Below are 18,897 nucleotides of genomic sequence, written 5' to 3'. Positions count from 1 at the left end.
CTTGTGGGGTCCAATTTGTGTACCAAGCTTGCGTGTGTAGTTGGTGTTGCCTGCCCTGTATATGGGGCGTCTTTCTGGGCAGTCAGGGAGGGGGGGTGGCCCTAACAATCAAATCTCCCTGGTGATCCTAGAGTTTTAAAGCTGCTGCAATAGTCTAATCCTTCAGTTCAGTCCTACCACAGTTTGTCTCTGCCACTGACCCACAAGTCCTTGATATTGACGTATGGCTCCTGAGACTTGCAAGTGGGCCCCTCTTCCAGGCCGTGCACCCCGGGTCCTCTGTTGAGGGATGACTGTGCTATGTCACAGGTGAGTGCCGTCCCCCCAGGGCAGTTCTGGGCTGCTGGGCTGTGTAGGGAGGCTCCCAGTCTGCTGAAGTGATGGCTGAATGGGGCTTTGTTAATTCACACTGCTCTACCTTCCCAACTCTGGGACAATCAGCTGAGGTTGCAGGGAAGGCTAATGTCCACGCCCAGTTTTGTGGTGTGTGCCTGTTATTTGAAGCACTTCCGTCACACTGGGCTGTCTGGGGCAGTTCTGGGCTATGGGGCTGGCGATGTGCAGGAGTGTTTCCTGTCCACCAGGATGATGGCTGTGAGCGGACACCCCCCTTTTCTTGGGAAGTTGTGGTGTTTAGTGAATTTTCTCAGCCACTGGATTATTGCGTTTTGTCTCAGAGCTCTCCTAGTTCTGCTCTTGACTTGACCTGCCCAAAAAAGCAAGTCTTTGAAGCTTTCTGTATTGGGCTTCTTAGAGTAATTGTTTTAGAAAAAGAAAAAAGGATTAAAAACAAAACAAAACAAAACAAACAAACAAAAAAAAAAACGGGCCCTCCTCAGAGATCTAATGGGTTATTGAAATGCTAAGAGACAAAGCAACCAGGGCCATTAAGGAAAGGTCCACAGGGCAGAGAGATCAGTTTTTCTTCGGAATTTGCATATGCGCCTCAGGGCCCTTCCCCTTTCTATGTTCACCAGAACTCCAAAAATCCTCCGCTTTTATTTTGGAGTTTTTCGTGTTGTTTTTTTTTCTATGCCTGTCTCCTCTCTGCTGGGCTGGCTGCTCTCAGATTCTCTGTTGTCTGGTCTCAGTCTATCTATGGTTGGAGTTTGAATCAGTAGAAAGAGTTTCCGATAAGGGCTGCCACTGCAGTTCTCCCTTCTCCTTCCCGGAGCTGACAGCCCCTCCTCCCCCGGGACTGAGCCTGGCAGGGAGGGGCGTGGGTCCCCTGGCCGCAAAAACTTACAGATTTCGCTGATCTCAGCAGTTCCTCGTTTTCATGAGTGTTGTATGAAGTATGCCCAAAGTCAGATTGCTCTGTGGTGTCCAGTCCACGCAGTTCCTGGCTTTCTACCTACTTTCCTGGAGGAGTAACTAAAACATACAGCTCACCAGTCTGCCATCTTGCCCCGCCTCGCCAGGAACATTTTTGAGACAGCTGTTGAAACCAGAACCAGGAGAGAAGCTAAGAGATGAAATCGAGAGTTTGCGCCAGAGAAGCTCCCCCAGATGCTTAGAGAGAAATGCCCCAGGAGAAACAAGCAAGGATGCACAGGAGCTGAGGGAGAGGAGCTAAGACAGAAGCCCAGAGACATTTTGAAGAAAGCAACAGAAACCAGCAGCTAACTCCAGGAGAGGCCCAGCAGACTCTACCATGTGACTTCCCCTGTGACAGAGGGACCCCAGATGCCATCGGCCTTTCCTCAGAGAAGCTTCAGCAAACTGGAACAGCAAGCCAAAGAGAAATGAAAACATATGTTCACAAAAAAACTTGTACATGAATGTTCCTAGCAGCATTGTATTCATAATAGCCAAAAGGCAGAAACAACTCAAATGTCCATCAACTGAGGAAGAACATATAAAATATGGTTTATCCTACAAATTGAATATTATTCATCAATGAAAAAGGAATAATGTACTAGTATATGCTAAAATGTGGATGAACCTTAAAAACATTATTCTATGTAAAAGAAACCAGTCACAACAGATAATATATTGTATGAGCCCATTAATATGAAATGTCCAGAATAGGCACATTTATAGAGATATAAAATAGACTAGTGGTTGCCTAGAGTTGTTTAGGGTTTGGGGGGAAATGGGAGTAATCGTTATGGGTGCGAGTTACATTTGAGGGTGATGAAAACGTTGTAAACTTAATTGTAGTGACAACTGCACAATTCTGAGAATATGCTAAAACCATTTGTGGAGCAAGTTGCTATATGGCGCGCTGTGGTAACACATGCTCAGGCTCAACAGAGGTTCCCAGCAAATGACAGCTTTACTACTTACACAGCACAAAAGGTCTAAAAGACCAGAGGCAAAGATTCCACTGTGGCCAGTCCCCCAAGGAGGCCGACTGCTCTGGTCAGGACTGGTCGATGGCAGCTGAGCATGCGCACACCACGCTGGAGATGAGAGACACCTGCACTACCTAAGGACAGGAATTTTATACACTCCAGGGGGAAGGGCCCTGCCAGTGAGCAACCCTCTTGCCCTGGCTAGCAGCTGAAGCAGCTAAAGATTTAACATCTTCCCTTGCTGCCTGTGGTCTCTCAAGAAATAGAAACATACTGAACAGCTGCATGCAAACAAGGACAAATGGAGACATACCAAACACCTACAGGCAAACACACAAGAGTGGAAACATAACAAACACCTGCATACATATGAGGACGAGGGGAAATGGAGCAGGGTAGGCAAGGGCTGGGAGATGGCTGCTGAGTGCGTCTGAGACTTTCCTAGCACCATGGAAATGTACACTTTAAATGGGTGAATTATATGGAATGTAAATTATAAGTTAATAAGTTATTATATATTAAAAAACAAAAAAAATCAATAAATACAGGAGAGGATTTCTGTTTCTGCTCATGAAGGATTAACTACTGTAAGAACAGCCTTCCAACTATAAACAACCAGAAAACTGGGCGAATTACATGGAACAACTGTTTTCAGGTATTGGACAACAGAGAGCACAGGACTATGATTCATGAGAAAAGGGTAACAAATGAGGTGAGCACTATGTATATCCCAGGTTGCAGGTAAAGGCAGTTTTCAGGTTGTAACACAGATGAAACTCAGAGTATAGCAACCTCACAGATTTATGGAGAGGGAATGGGGGACATAGGAGGTGAGGGTGGGTCCCAGAGACCAAAGCAGCTACATAATCTGCAGAACAGAGTATGGAGAGAAGAATCTGCACAGAAAACAAGCCCCGGATATATGAAGAGGAACAACGACAAATCACTGACTAAGCATTATTCTGTGCAAACAGAGGATGAAGCTCCACCAGGCAGGGGGAAAGAACCACTGGAAAGTATTAGGCCAAACAATTGCTAAAACTCACATAGGCCTGGGAACAGTTTGTTTTCCCATCAGGCAGAGTGGAAAGGGCATTGCCTAGTGTTCAGAAGGTTATCACCTTAACAGTGATTCTAATTTAGCTCTTAACTGTGGTTATTCTGGACCCACCCTAACAAACCTAAACACATGGCTAAAAAGGATTAAAATAACAAGAAATAACTTTCCTGCACAACAGAACAAAGACCAACACTATTTAAAGGAATACAATGAAATCTCAACCCAATTAAAAAATTACCAAGTAAAGAAGCAAGAAAATATGATTCAAAACCAGTAGAAAAATCAGTAACACACAAAAAAATGACAGAGATATTGGAATTAGTAGACAAAGAGCTTAAAACAGCTATTAAAAATCTTATAAACAGACTTCCAGTTGACCAAAATAATGGCATAAGATGCTCCAGGATGTTATTCCCCTACAGAATCTCTCAACGACTAGCAAAAACTCGCAGAGTCATCATCCTCAGAGCCCCAGAAAAAGGTTAAAGAATTTCAGTAACTGGTTGAGCACTGAATCAAGAAAACACAACTTAAGAGCATAGTAGAAGCTTGTGGCGCCCTGGCTGACCCTTTTCTCAGCCCCTCCACAGCAAGGTGTGGAGTGGGCCTGTGCTCTCACTGTGGGTCCTGGCTCTGTTCAAGAGTAAACCCAAGCACATACTGAGGCGCCTATATGTTGGAATGAATCTACTGGCTGCCAGCCTGAAAGACTGAACCAAGACACTCACCTCTGGCTTGCCATCCAAGAAGCAGTTTTCTCACAGATAAAGCAGTGTTAAAAAACAACCTAATGGAAGCAACCTGGGGCAAGGAATTATTGCCTTCAAGATATACAACAGAGCACCCAGGAGGGGGAAAATCAGTTTGAAAAGGAATAGAGGGGGCATTCAGATCCCTGTAGACAAGGGAATTACTAAGGCCATGAGCACATGCCCAGGACAAGACTCATGCTCAGAAAAGACAGGGAGGACCCCACACTTTCACCTCTGGATGATCTCCTTGGTAGGAGAACTAAACTCTGAAGGACAGCACCAGCAACACAGAGCCATTTGCAAAGGCTGCAAAAGGTGTTTTTTTGTTTTGGTTTGCTTATTTTTATTAGCAACTGGCATTCAAAGAAATGTCTGTCATATCAATAGCTGGATACAAATTGATCTTCAAAATACTCAAAGAGCTAAAAGAAAACACAGAGATAGAACCGAAAGAAGGAAAACAATAAATGAACAAAAGGAGAATCTCAATAAAGACATGAATATTACAAAAAGGAACCAAACAGTAATACTGGAGTTGAAGACCACAATAATTTAAATGAAAAATTCCCTACAGAGTTTCACGGCTGATTGGCAGAAGAAAGAATCAGTGAAATGGAAGATAAGACAAATAAAACGATTCAGTCTGAGAAACAAAAAGAAAAAAGAAAGAAGAAAAGTGAACAAAGGCTAAGAGAACTGTGGAACACCACCAATACACACACTAGCCGAGTCCCAGAAGGAGAACAAAGAGAGAAAGGATCAGAAGGAATATTCAAAGAAATAATAGCAGAAAACATCCCAAATTTAATTAAGGATATGAATATACACATTCAAAAAGACCAACAAACCCCAAGCATGATCAACTTGAAAAAAAATTACATTCAGACATATTATAATCAAACTGTCAAATACCCAAGAAAAAGAGAGTATTCTGAAAACTGCTAGAGAAAAGCAACGTGTCAGGTACAATGAAGACTCAATAAGATTAAATGCTGATTTCTCATCAGAAACCATGGAGGCAAGAAGGGAGTGGGATGAAATATTTAAAGTACTGAAAGAAAACAACTGCCAACAGGGAATTTTATATTCAGGAACAGAGTATTTAAAAAATGAAAGCAAGAGGCAGTGGGGGCGATGGGCGTCGGGTGGGCACAGGGGCAGTGCGGGCCTGGCACCAATGTTTCACTTTGTGTTTCCCCCACTCCACCCTCTCTTCCGGCATGCCAGGTCCTGATGACCCCACAGGAAGGCCTGGACAACAGCCCCGACCTCCTCTCCAAGGAGGACAACGGACTTAAAGCAATAAATGTAGATCTTCAAAGTGATGCTGCTCTGCAGGTGGACATTTCTGATGCTCTTAGTGAAAGGGATAAAGTAAAATTCACTGTTTCACACAAAGAGTTCATTGCCAAATTTTAAACAAAATGAATTTTCTGTTGTTCAACAACATGAGGAATTTATCTGGCTTCACGATTCCTTCATCGAAAATGAAGACTATGCAGGTTACATTATTCCACCAGCACCACCAAGACCTGATTTTGATGCTTCAAGGGAAAAACTACAGAAGCTTGGAGGACGAGAAGGGTTGATGACGAAAGAAGAATTCACAAAGATGAAACAGGAACTGGAAGCTGAATATTTGGCAATATTCAGTTGCAATGCATGAAGTATTCCTGTGCCATGTGGCAGCACATCCAATTTTGAGAAAAGATTTAAATTTCTATGTCTTCTTGGAATATAATCAAGATTTGAGTGTATGAGGAAAAAATAAAAAAGAAAAACTTGAAGATTTTTTTAAAAACATGGTGAAATCAGCAGATGGAGTAATTGTTTTAGGAGTAAAGGATGTAGATGATTTCTTTGAGCATGAACGAACATTTCTTTTAGAATATCATAACCAAGTTAAGGATGCATCTGCTAAATCTCATAGGATGGCACGATCATACAAAAGTGCTGTAGATGATTACAATAGGATTGGTTCTTCATTATACGCTTTAGGAACTCAGGATTCTACAACTACATGCAAGTTTTTTCTCAAAGTTTCAGAACTGTTTGATAAAACAAGAAAAATAGAAGCATAAGTAAAGTCTGCTGATGAAGACTTCAAATTTTCTGACCTTTTAAAATATTACTTAAGAGAATCTCAAGCTGCTAAGGATCTCCTTTATAGAGGAGGTCACTAGTGGATTATGAAAATGCTAATAAAGCACTTGATAAAGCAAGAGTGAAAAATAAAGATGTACTGCAGGTTGAAACTTCCCAACAGTTATGTTGTCAGAAATTTGAAAAAATATCTGAATCAGCAAAACAAGAACTTATAGATTTCAAGACAAGAAGAGTTGCTGCATTCAGAAAACATTTAGTGGAACCGGCAGACTTAGAACTGAAGCATGCCAAGGGTAACCTACATTACAGCAGAACCGCCTGGTCGTGTTAAATGGGGACACATAAACCACATTCCACCTTCCTGTTTAAAAGGGCTGCCTTCCTTCAATTTTTATTTTTGTTTTCTTAATGATGTTAGGCATATACTGCTCACTGGAAACAGAGACAGCTCACCAATGCATATACTCTCCTTTTTTCTGAAAAACAGTGAAGAGGTGCTGTCCACAGGTGGTGCCAGTCTGTGTGGTGTAGTGTTGCACTCCTGCACCCATGTGCTTCCCAGAACAGCTGTCGATCATCGTGCACTCTTCCTATTCAAAAGCCCAAAGTTCAGTCTTTTCTAAAGTAGCCTCTATAATTGTGTTTCTTTTATAAATAGTATTCTTTATGGATGCCAATCTTATTTACCTTTAAGTAATTTCTGAAGTTTAACCCTTTCAAAGTACGTTGTTCAAAACAGATGAAGATTGCCATTACCTTTTTTAATTTTGTTACTAAAAAAATTGTATATAAAAAAAAAAATGAAAGCAAGATTAAGACATTACCATGTAAACAAAAGCTTATACAAGCACTGCCCTACAAGCAATGCTAAAGGGAGTTCTTCAGACTGAAAGAAAAGGACACCAGACAGAGGATCAAAGTGATGTAAACAAATAAAGATCTCCAGTAAAAGTAATGATATGGGAATTTTAAATACCAGTATTGTTTTTTTTTTTTTTTTTTGGTATGTAACTCCACTTTTAACTTTTTACAGGTTCTAAAATGTGAATGCATAAAAAGCAAAGAAAAATCTATGTATACATACATACAATGTCTAATGATATAACTTGTAACAAATACAACAAAAAGGTGGGGGGGACAGAGATACAGAAACATAGTTTGTGTATGCTATAGAAGTTAATTTGGTAACAAATCAGACTTGATTGCTATAGATTAAGGATGTTAAATTTCAGCTCCATGGTAACCAGAAAGAAAATATCTGAAACATATACACAGAAGGTAATGAGAAAGGTCTCAAAATGGTTCACTACAAAAAATCAAATAAATATGAAAGTACACATTAATGGAAGAACTGAAGGACTAAAATGTATAAGACTTACAAAGCTCAAGTAGCAAAATCTCCAGTCAAAAGGCAGATTTACAGAATAGATAAAAAAGCATGACCCAACTATATGCTGTTTGCAAGAGACTCACCTTAAATTCAAAGACACAAGTAGGTTAAAAGTGAAAGGAAGTAAAAAATATTAACCAGGCAAACAGTAACCAAACTAGAGCTGGAGTTGCTATATTAATCAGATAAAATAGACTTAAGTCAAAAACTGTTTTGAGTGACAAAGGTCTTTATATACTGATAAAGGGGTCAATTCAACAAGAAGACAACAACAATTATAAATTTATATGAACCTAATGGCAGAGTCTAGAATATATGAAGCAAATAATGACAGACTTCAAGAGAGAAAGAGGTCGTTCTACATTAATAGGAGGAGACTTCAATACACCACTTTTGATAATGGATCAAACTCCAGGAAAAAGATCAATAAAGAAATAAAAGACTTGAATGATATTATAACCAACTTACAACTAACAGACATATATATATAGAACCCTTCACCAATCAAGGACAGAACACACATTCTCTCTAGTGCACATGAGTCATCTTCCAGGATAAACCATATGTTAGGTCACTAAACAAGTCTCAGTAAATTAAAAGACATTGAAATTATACAACATAAAATCTTCTCCAACCACAATGGAATGAAGCTAGAAATCAAAGAGAGGAAGAACTGGAAAATTCACAAATATTTGGAAAGAGGAAGAACTGAAAAATTCACGAATATTTGGAAATTAAACAACATGCCTTTAAATAACCAATGGGTCAAAGAGGAACTCACCAGAAAATTAGGAAATTATCTCAAGGCAAATGAAAACAAAAATACAACATATCAAAAATTACAGAATACAACAAAGTCAGTGGTGAGAGGAAAATATATAGCTCTAAGTGCTAAATTAAAAGAGAAAAAGAGATCTCAAAACAGAGACCGAACCTCAAAACTGAAGGACATGGAAAAAGTAGAGCAAACTAAAACCAGAGTGAACAAAAGGAAGGAAATAACAAAGATTAGAGAAGAGATAAATGAAACAGAAGATAAAAGAACCATAGACAGAATCAATAAAACCAAAAGTTGGCTCATTGAAAAAATCAACAAAATTGATAATCCTTTAGCTAGGCTAACAAATAAAAAATAGGATGCAAACAAAATAAAATGAGAAATAAAAGGGATTTTCAGAATATACTATGAAGCCACAGAAATAAAAGGATTGTTAAGAGCATACTATGAACAATTAAATGGCAACAAATTAGGTAAACTGGATGAAATGGACAAATTCCTAGCAACACAAAAACTACCTACACTGACTCAAGAAGTACTCTCTCAACAGAACAATAACTAGTAAAGAGATTGAATCAGTCATCAAAAACCTCCCAACAAAGTGAACCCCAGGACAAGATGGCATCACAGGTGAATTTTACCAACATTTCAAGAATTCACACCAATCCTGTTCAAACTCTTTCAAAAAAATTGAAGAGGAGGGAACAGTTCCTAACTTATTCTATGTGGCCAGCATCCACCCTCACACCAAAGCCAGATGAGACACCACAAGAAAAGAAAATTACAGACCAATATTCCTTATGAATATAGATGCAAGATTCCTCAACAAAATACAAGGAAACCACATCCAACATCCCATTAAAAGAATTAGACACCACAATCAAATGGAATTTATCTCAGGTATGCAAGAGTGATTCAACATAAGAAAATCAGTTAATGTAATACACCACATTAACAGAACGAAGGAAAAAAACACATTATCCTCGATGCAGAAAAGGCATTTGACAAATTCCAGCATCTCTTCTTGATAAAAACACTTAGAAAACTAGGAATAGATGGGAACATCATTAACTTGAAAAAGGGCATATATGAAACACCCACAGGTAACATCATACTCAATAGTGAAAGACTGATAGCTTTCCCCTTATTATTAGGAATAAGGTAAGGATGCCCATGGTCACCAATGTTATTCAACATTGTACTGGAAATTCTAGCCAGAACAACTAGACAAGAAAAAGAAATAAAAGGCATCCAAATTGGAAAGGAGGAAGTAAAACTCTCCCTATTGCAGATGACATGATCCTATATACAAAAAATCCTGAAAAACCTACAACAATGCGCCTAGAGTCAATAAATGAATTCAGCAAAATGGCAGGGTTCAAGATTAACACACAAAAATCAGGGATGTTTTTATATTCTAGCAATGGATGATCTGAAGAGGAAATAAAGAAAAAAATTACATTTACAATAGCAACTAAAAGAATTAGATATCTAGAAATAAATTTAACCAAGGATGTAAAGTTCTTGTACATGGAAAACTGCAAAAGTTTTTGAAAGAAATCAAAGAAGACCTAAATAAATGGAAGGATACTCCATGTTCATGGATTGGAAGACTAAATATTGTTAAAATGTCAATTCTACCCAAAGCTATTACAGATCCACTGCAATACCAATAAAGATTCCAACAGTCTTCTTTGCAGAAATGGAAAAGTCAATCATCAAATTTATATGGAAGGGTTAAGGGCCCTGAATAGCCAAAACCATCTTTAAAGAAAAGAATGAAGTTGGAAGACTCACACTTCCAGATTTTAAAACTTACTACCAAGCAACATGATACCGGCACAAGGACAGACATAGAGAAATGGAATCAAATTGAGGAGTCAGAAGTAGACCCTCATATGTATGACCAATTGATTTTTTACAAGATGCAACTCCAGTCAATGAGAAAAGAACAGTCTCTTCCACAAATGGTACTGGGCAAACTGGATGTCCACAGGCAAAAGAATGATGGTGGATTGCTACTTCATACCATATACAAAAATCAACTCAAAATGGATTGAAGACCTTAATATGAGAGCTAGAACTATCAAACTCCTAGAAGAAAACATAAGGGAGCATCTACAGGACCTTGTGTTAGGCAAAGGTTCTTAGACTTTATATCAAGAGAACAAGCAACAAGAGAAAACATAGATAAATGGAACTTCATCAAAATAAAAAAAACCTTTGTGTATCAAAGAACTTCATCATGAAAGTAAAAAGACAACCCACATGAATATTTTGAAACCACATATCTAATAAGGGTTTCATATTCAGAATATATAAAGAACTCCTACAACTCAACAATAAAAACACAAACAGCCCAATTAAAAAATGGACAAAAGCAATGAATAGACATTTCTTCAAAGAAGATACACAAATGACAAAAAAACACATGAAAAGATGCCCAACATCATTAGCCACCAGGGAAATGCAAATCAAAACCATTATGAGCTACCACACCCTCTAGAATGGCTACTATTAAAACAGAAATTTACAGTGTTGATGTGGTTGTGGAAAAAATACTTTTCAGAGAAAAAAGCTAAGATGAAAATTAGTTGCCAGCAGATTTGTAGTACAAAAAAAATGTGAAAAGAAGCTCATTAGAAGAAAAATTGTACCATCTCCCAAACTCTATATTAGCACATTCCACATTATATACTGCAATAATATACAAAAACTAACAAAGCATTATTGAGTTTTATAATATAGATATAAAATATCTGACAATACCACAAAGAAAAGGAGGGGTGAAATTGGAAGACATGTCCTTATGTTATACTTGAAGCAGTGTATTACTTGAAGGTAGAGCAATGTCTTAAAACAACAACAACAACAGAATTTGATGGGGAAAGTTTTAAAAATCAGTAAAGTGAAATACCAACAATCAAACAAAAAAAGTAGAGAAAGGCTTTGAATAGGTAGTTCACAGAAAACTAAAGATAAAGGACCAATAAATTTAGGTAAAGCTGTTCAGCTTTATTGATAAGAGAAATGCAAATTAATATAATGTTAAAATTATTTTCCACTTACCAGATTGGCAAAAAATCAAATAGTCTGATTACATTAATAAAAGTGTAGGAAATCAGGTACTCTCATATATTGCTGAGAGGAATGTAAGTTGATATAATTTTTAGGGAGGGCAATTTTGCATTATCTGTTAAACTTCAAATGCATATACTTTGACACAGCAATGTGTTCAAATACATACATAGTTGATCCTCATTATTTATGGATTCAGAATTTTCCAGTTTGCCTACTTGCTAAAATGTATTTGTAATCCCCATATCAAATACTGAAACCATTCAAAATCAGTATTTGCAGCGCTTTTCTGGTCATTCGTGGACATGCTCAGAGCAGCGGCGGGGGGGGGGGGGGGGTGAGTCACCTGAGAGGCACATTCCCAGCTGAGGGCAAACAACATGAAATTCTGTCTTCTTGTTTCTGCTCTCATACTGTAAACCAGTGTCTTTTTCATGGTACATATGCCACATTTTTCTCATTCTTGTGCTTTTCTTCAGTCACTTCACTGTTTAAAATAGCTCACAAGTGCTGAAGTGCTGTCTAGTATACCTAAGTGCAAGAAGACTATGATATGCTGTTCTGAGAAAGTACATGCTTTTTCCAAACATGAGTTACAGTGGTCATGAGTTCAGTATCAGTGAATCAACACCTTATTTAATCAGCTCCAACACCCAACTCCCAATGATATTAAACTTGTTTAAATTTGTTTTCAGAGGCTTTGTTTAAATACTGCTCTGAAATGTTCTGAAAGCAATGATACTGTTTCTGGATGGGGTTAAAAGGGGGCAGTCTCTAAAAAGCTGATGAAACAGAACTTCCTAGGGAATCTTTGTATACAAATTAAAAGAGGAAGCAAATGACATAAGGTATCTTTAAAGAGAAACACATATAAGGTTTTGTATTGACAATGTTGAACAGAGGCTAGCCGGAACCTAACCCTGTATTTTCCCCAGGGGTAATGGTTCAGTATTTGCTAACTCAGTGTTAGTGGTGACTTTACAAAACAACAAGAATTGACTGTATATAAAAACAGTCACTATGTCATTGTACTAGGAAAAGACTGTAATCCTACAGTCCTGGAATAGCCAATACGTTTAACAAATTATGCTACATTAATATATTAGAACATCAGGAAAATGTGAAAAAAATTAGATAATTCTATGTATAATATGGAATGTGTTAACAAGGAGAGGCAACATAATACAGTAAAATAGTACCATTTTGGAGCCAAACTGCTGGTAAAACAGTGATAACACTCTCAGGATTTTATGTGGATTAAAAGAGTTAAGCCACGTAAGGCATTTAAGACAAATACAATTAATATTTGGAAATTGTTGGCTAAAAGAAAAGGAAAATCTCCACAATATATTTCTAAGGGAAAAAAGCAAGGTCCTGAATGGTATAGCACATTATCATTTGTATGAAAAGTAAAGTATATAAATATATTTCTACAAAAATAAAAGATATCTCTGGGAGGCTAAACAAGAAACTTGTAACGATTTCTTCTGGGAAAAAGACCTACGTAGCTGTGCTACAGAGAATGAGGAGAAATGTACTCTCCTCTTCATATTTTTATGTAAATTTTGTACCATGTATATTGAAATAAATAAATGAAATTATTTTTAAATTAAGAATTAGGCATTTATAAAATCAGGAAAATGTCCATTTCAAATTATCTGGCTAGGTAAAAAAATAAATCAAGTGTAGCAAATCAATTCTATTTTTCAGTAAACTATGTTTCTTCTCAGAATTACCACAATGATCAGTTTCCCTTGGCTCATGAAGCCTCTTCTAGTCTTTGCCATTTTTGACCTATTTTTGTAACTCTTACTTTCTGTCTTTCTTCTTGTAAGCTATTCATGACTTCACAGGTAGCTTCCTTTAATACTTTATTTTGATAGGATATCTGTAGGAGCCCCTGGCCCCCGAGTGTCATGAGAACTGCACACAGCATTTTGCTTGACCTAGGACAGCTGAGGTTTGACCTTTTCTCCTTGTAATATCAGATGCTAACTGTAATCTGTAACTGAAACTAGCTCCTCCCTGAGATTCCCTGAGATACTGTTATCTCTATAATCCTCTCCTCTTCCCTGTTGACAACTAACCCCTTCCTACACTGCACAACCCCTGCTCCCTGCCTTATGTTCTCATACCCATTGGAACGTGGAGCCCTTATAAGCAGCTTATTCAGCCCTTCAAAGTGCGGACTATTTACACATTGTGCTCTGAACTGGCCGCCATTCAGAGCAGCTCCTAAAATCCATCCAGAGAAGCTCCTGATTTCAGGGCAATGTGGCTCGACTTCCCCACCCTGTAGGTAAGCCCTATAATAAAAGCTCAGGTCTTAGAATTTGTGCGGTGCTTTCTTTCGTCCTTGGGCTACAAAAGCCCTCTTGGGCCAAGACAATATCTTATGTGCCTTTCTTTTCCAAAGCTGTTATTATGCTTAATGAATTTTGTTTATAGTTATATTTGGAAGATAAAGGAAAAGGAAGATTGATCAAATCAGCATTTAATATTCAGCCATCTTAATATCTGTTAAAACACAACTATTTGTGGATAGTGCATATATATATATATACATATACACATTTCACCTTCTCAAGCATATAAGTATAAACGTATATTTATGTATTTAATCATATATATGTATAAGTTCATAATATATATTGAATCATATTATAGATATCATTGTATCTTAGCAGTCATATCTATTTTTTAAATGGTATATATTGCTGCAAAGATACTTTAAAAATCACATACAAAGTGTGATTTGCAAAGTTTTCTCTGTAAGCTCCTGGGTCAGTCTGTCTGTTTAAATCCAGTCTCTGTCACTTACAGAGTAAGTTGCTTAACCTCCCTGTACCTCAGTTTCCTCTTCTTGTAAACTGGTATTAATAGTAGCACCAAACACCAAGGTGTTATAGAGTCAACTAAATGAAGTAATAGGTACACAACATTTGGAATAATGTCTGACCCAAAGTAAGTGCTTAATAAATGTTAATAGTAAGGATGATGTTTATTATTATATAATAATTATTATTATTGTAAAAAGCAGTGAAGGCATGTGGACGAGTTGGGAATGGGTTTGGCTAATTTTAAGTCTTTTTAAAAAAGACTAATTTTTTGAAAATGAAATTCACCTAAAACCTCCTTAACCAATAATTAAATAATTAAATAAGGATCATTAGAACTGATTATATGATTATTTTTAAATCACGGATTTTTATTTCTGGAAAGAATTATAATACATAAATAAATAAATACAAAAGGAGTGTTTTATTTTTTACTTCAGATTATTCTTCAAGGACTATTTTTTTAATATTGGTACCCCTTATTTCTTAAATTTTTCCAATTCAGGCTACAAAAACCAATCCAACTAATAGTATAAGAACAATAATTACTATCCTGGGTAGTGGATCTCAAGTTATTTAATTCCTGAAGAAATGCCATAACATTTTTTATCTTATATTCACCACAAAAATATTTTAAAATCTTCCAATATCAAATAACTGCTTGGCACTATGTTGCTCCAATCTCCCTTTTTGTATTATAACATACCTCAAAAAGACGGAAAGATTGGAATTGCAAAGGAGCTAAGACAGCAATCTTGGACAAATATAACATATATTCTAAGGATCAAGAGTTAATTTTACTGGAAGGGGTTGAAGAAGGTACATTTCTTCCTAAAAAAATATTTGGGGGAAATTAGTAAAATGCAATGCCTGTCACTTTTCTAATGGATCAGAATATCTCTGGGAGTGAAGTGCAGAAATCTGTCCTTTAATAAGTCCCCAGGCAATTTTTTGCTACCCTGTCATTTTAAGAACCAAGGAATAATGAAACAGAAAGAGTTAATTAAAAAGGCTCAATGTAGGAGGTAAATCCTGAACAAATTTCAAGTAGGGTAGGAACATTAAGTGGTGGGGAGTGAAGTAGCTACTGCAAGCCAAAAGGATGTACGTGAGCTAACTCAGTTTCTAGAGCTATTTCAGCAACCTTGGCATACAGAAGAAACCATGCTTGTCCAGAGTAAGCAGCAGAGGCACAGCAGAAGGACAGGACAGTCAACCCAAACTGCTGTTAATTAGAAAAACACCAGGTCTTCATTGTTTTCATTCTTACTCCGGTTTCTAAAATTTTTTTCATTAGCATTCTGGAAATGCAAGGGGCCCCCTTTGCAAATATAAAACACTAACTGACAGAGAACTAAAATGACTTAAGGAAAGGAAGGTACTTTTGTTTTCATTTGATGACAAGGACAAAAAGAAGTAAAAAAAAAAAAAAAAGTATTAGTCATTTTGGTTTATGTACTGGATTATTACAGTCAAATATAAAGACAAAATTTTCATCTAAGGGAGTCTTTATTTCAAAACAGCTAACTGAAAAGTAAACAATTATTCAAACGTATGTTTTCATGGATAAAAAAGACATAAAATAGAAACTTAAACTAATTTTACAAGGTTAACTCTGATGTCAGTTTCCACATCTATAAAATGACAGTTTCAGACTCGATTTTCAAAGTCCTATCCAGCTCAAATTCTAAAATTGTAAAATTATATAATATACAAATGCCTCAAACTTTAAATTAAACACACTAGGTTGTTCAAAAACTATAATTTAAACTTACTCTGATAATTCAAATAAGCAGAAATATTATATTGATAGCTGTAACCCCTAAACAATTTGACAGTACTGTTTACAGACTTCCTGCTTAGCATGTGCTTTGAATAAGTGAAGAGCAAAAATAACTATTTTCTCTTACTTGGACTGCTAATATTACCAGTATGAAACATAGCTACTCTCTGAGGAGGAGTTTGTTATAAAAGGCCTTATAGTTATAGAATCCTGAGTGTCTCATGAAATTAAGAGAAACATCATTAGCTTACCAGTAATTATCATGCCAAGTATAATCCACTGACAATCTTAAATTCTGAAATATTTAAATTTAACTAAAAATTTTGAGATATTATTTATCATGCAAAATAGGTGGCACTACTTTACAATCTGAATATCACTGTATGTCTCCTCTAGAAAAACCTTCTATGGTACTCTTCACTAGTAATTCTGCCATTCTTACTATGTACATTACATATTTTCTGTTTTACAGTAAGAGAAATATACTATATAGACATATCCATGGGGACACGATTTTATCTACTGGCATTTAATCTGGGATAAGGAAGCTTATCATAATGTAGTTTTACACAGAATGTGAATTTCTGAACATAAGATGATTTTATGCAATAAGGGAAGAAAAACAGAGGAAGTATGCTTCCTAACAAAGATTCTCCATAACTTTGCACTTCATTGTTAAATTAAGGGAACTGGTCTGCAGGACCAATAAATCTCTTTACAACTTAAAGGACAGATAAAGCAAGCACAGCAGTTTAAGAATAACATTTGCTTCTACGTGAAAGCAACTTACTTTTAAAACCTAAGTAACACTTATGGACCATAGAAAACTGAAAAATGGGAGGCCAAAAGAAGAAATCAAAACATAAAACCCTTTTAAAAACTCATCCCTGATTGTCAGAATAACCCTGTTGTCACAGCTGCCATTTTTACGCACCTACAAGTCTCCTCAAGAACCCTATCTTTAAGAATAACCTTAAACTCATGCTTTTATTCCAGTCAGTACAAGAATACTGCCACAGGTCAACAACTGATATTACAGATAGTGATCAGAAGATGAACTTTATGTCTGCCAGCAAATTAGCAACCACACTCCTTAAAGTTACTCAGGTAGACCGTGCTGCATTAACTTCCATAAAGGGCAGCTTTCATTTAAAAATCATTCCTTCATTGCCTGGAACTCACAAGGCAGGTTTTGAATAAAGTAAGGTTTTGTAAACATTGTTTCACAGTAAAGCTAAAGACTTTACCTGTATCTGATAAAGAATTCAATGTTGGGGGTGGCACTGTATATTACTGTGAAAACAAGGTCCTAGTGATTAATTATAGGGAAAATTCACTTCCACTGTGCATCACAGGAATTAAAAGTTTAAAAACTCAACCAAAGACCAATGTTTATATAGTATTCTATAAAATGCACTTCCTTTGGGTTCTAAGAAAGGCACTGCTACTAAAATATAGTCTGATAGCTATAGTTTGACAGTTACAATACAGTTTTACAGGTTTTCTCTGGTTATTTAATTTGTTTCATCATATAGTTGTACATACATCACCACAGTCAGCACCTTGAACATACTGATTACTATGAAAAAGTGTTTGTGTGTGAGGTTTTTTTTTTGTTTTTTTTTTTTGGTGAATAAAAAAGACAGTAATACAAAGAAAAATAAAGTGTCATACAATACATTAGAAAGGACAGAAAACAACACCACTACCAAGAATCCCATATCCCTCCCTTATATCCCCCTCTCATACTATTTAATTTTTTAAAACCTAGAAAGGGTCTGTTTGTGGGTACCGTGGAAACCTGTGGAAAGAAAGGTTTTGGAGGGGAACGTCCAGATGAAAATAACTAGAGAGCAAGGAGAATTCCGAGATTCTGTTAATCCACCCTTCACCCGGGCATCTTGAACTACCACCAGGCCGAGAGGGGCGAGGAGAGGGAACCTTACCTGCCAGCGGCCATAGGTTAGGAGGATCATGGCAATGGGGATGGCGGTGCCGGACATGGCATGGGTGGAGGGCATGCTGTACTCGGAGTTGTAGAAGACCTCCAACTTGACCACAGGCGGCGAAGCGGGCCGCGGCCAGCGTATGATGTCCTTGGTACACTGGCCCAGGAACATGACCAGCACCCAGATGATTACGAGCCTCCGGCCCACCAGAGGGTCCAGGTTCCAGATCCAGAGGGGGAAAAAGGTGATGTAAAAGAGTTCGTTGCCCAGCTCCGTGCCGAAGCAGAACAGGTAGTAGAGAGGCCAGTTGCTCACGCCGGCCAGCTCACCCTCCTCTCCGGTCAGCGAGTTGCGGCGCAGAGCGCCCGCGACCCGCGACTTGGCTGGGCCCAGCTCCGCCGCCAGCCCGTTCCGCACACCATTGGGGGCGCCGCCGCTGGCTGGCTTGGTCAGGCACTGATTGCGGTCGCTCCCAGGGGGCTGAGGGTCCCCGGGTGGCCCTGGCTGCCGCCCTCGTCGTCGGGGATCTCCGGTTAGGGGCACCTCCGCCTCTCCCTCATCCTCCCTCCGGTCGGCGGCGGCCGCGGGGGAGCGGCTCGGCAGCGCTTCCACCCCGCACAGCCGCTGGAAACTGGCCACTTTCTGCGGCTCCTGCAGAAGGCCCGCCAGCTGGGCCAGGCGTTGCCTCAGCGACATGATAACGGGACCTGTACGGCCGGCGGACAAGAATACAGGCGGCGGGAGGGCGACAGAGCGGGCGCAGCTCCGAGCCGTGCCCGCGCGCCTGGGAAGCCGCAGCTCAACCCGCTCGATTCAGCCGGATGACGGCACCACAGGCCGCAGCCGCCGTCGCGCGTTCACGTCGCG

The 18,897-nt window shown here is 38.2% G+C and overlaps 1 protein-coding gene and 1 pseudogene across 1 annotated transcript in view; one reads left to right on the top strand and one right to left on the bottom strand.

The window, feature by feature from the left end:
- SGPP1 (sphingosine-1-phosphate phosphatase 1) overlaps nt 1–18,887 on the bottom strand; it is a 58,526-nt gene extending 39,639 nt beyond the window's left edge. The window contains exon 1 of the mRNA XM_037832570.1: nt 18,028–18,887. Coding sequence (XP_037688498.1) covers nt 18,028–18,726 — 699 coding nt within the window. The 5' untranslated portion in view covers nt 18,727–18,887. The remainder of the gene's footprint in view (nt 1–18,027) is intronic.
- LOC119530874 lies at nt 5,244–6,560 on the top strand (annotated as a pseudogene).
- Nucleotides 18,888–18,897: the final 10 nt, after the last annotated feature.

This window comes from Choloepus didactylus, chromosome 4 (genome assembly GCF_015220235.1).
Source record: "Choloepus didactylus isolate mChoDid1 chromosome 4, mChoDid1.pri, whole genome shotgun sequence".
Lineage (NCBI taxonomy): Eukaryota > Metazoa > Chordata > Mammalia > Pilosa > Megalonychidae > Choloepus > Choloepus didactylus.
This window is presented reverse-complemented; position numbering and strand designations above follow the sequence as displayed.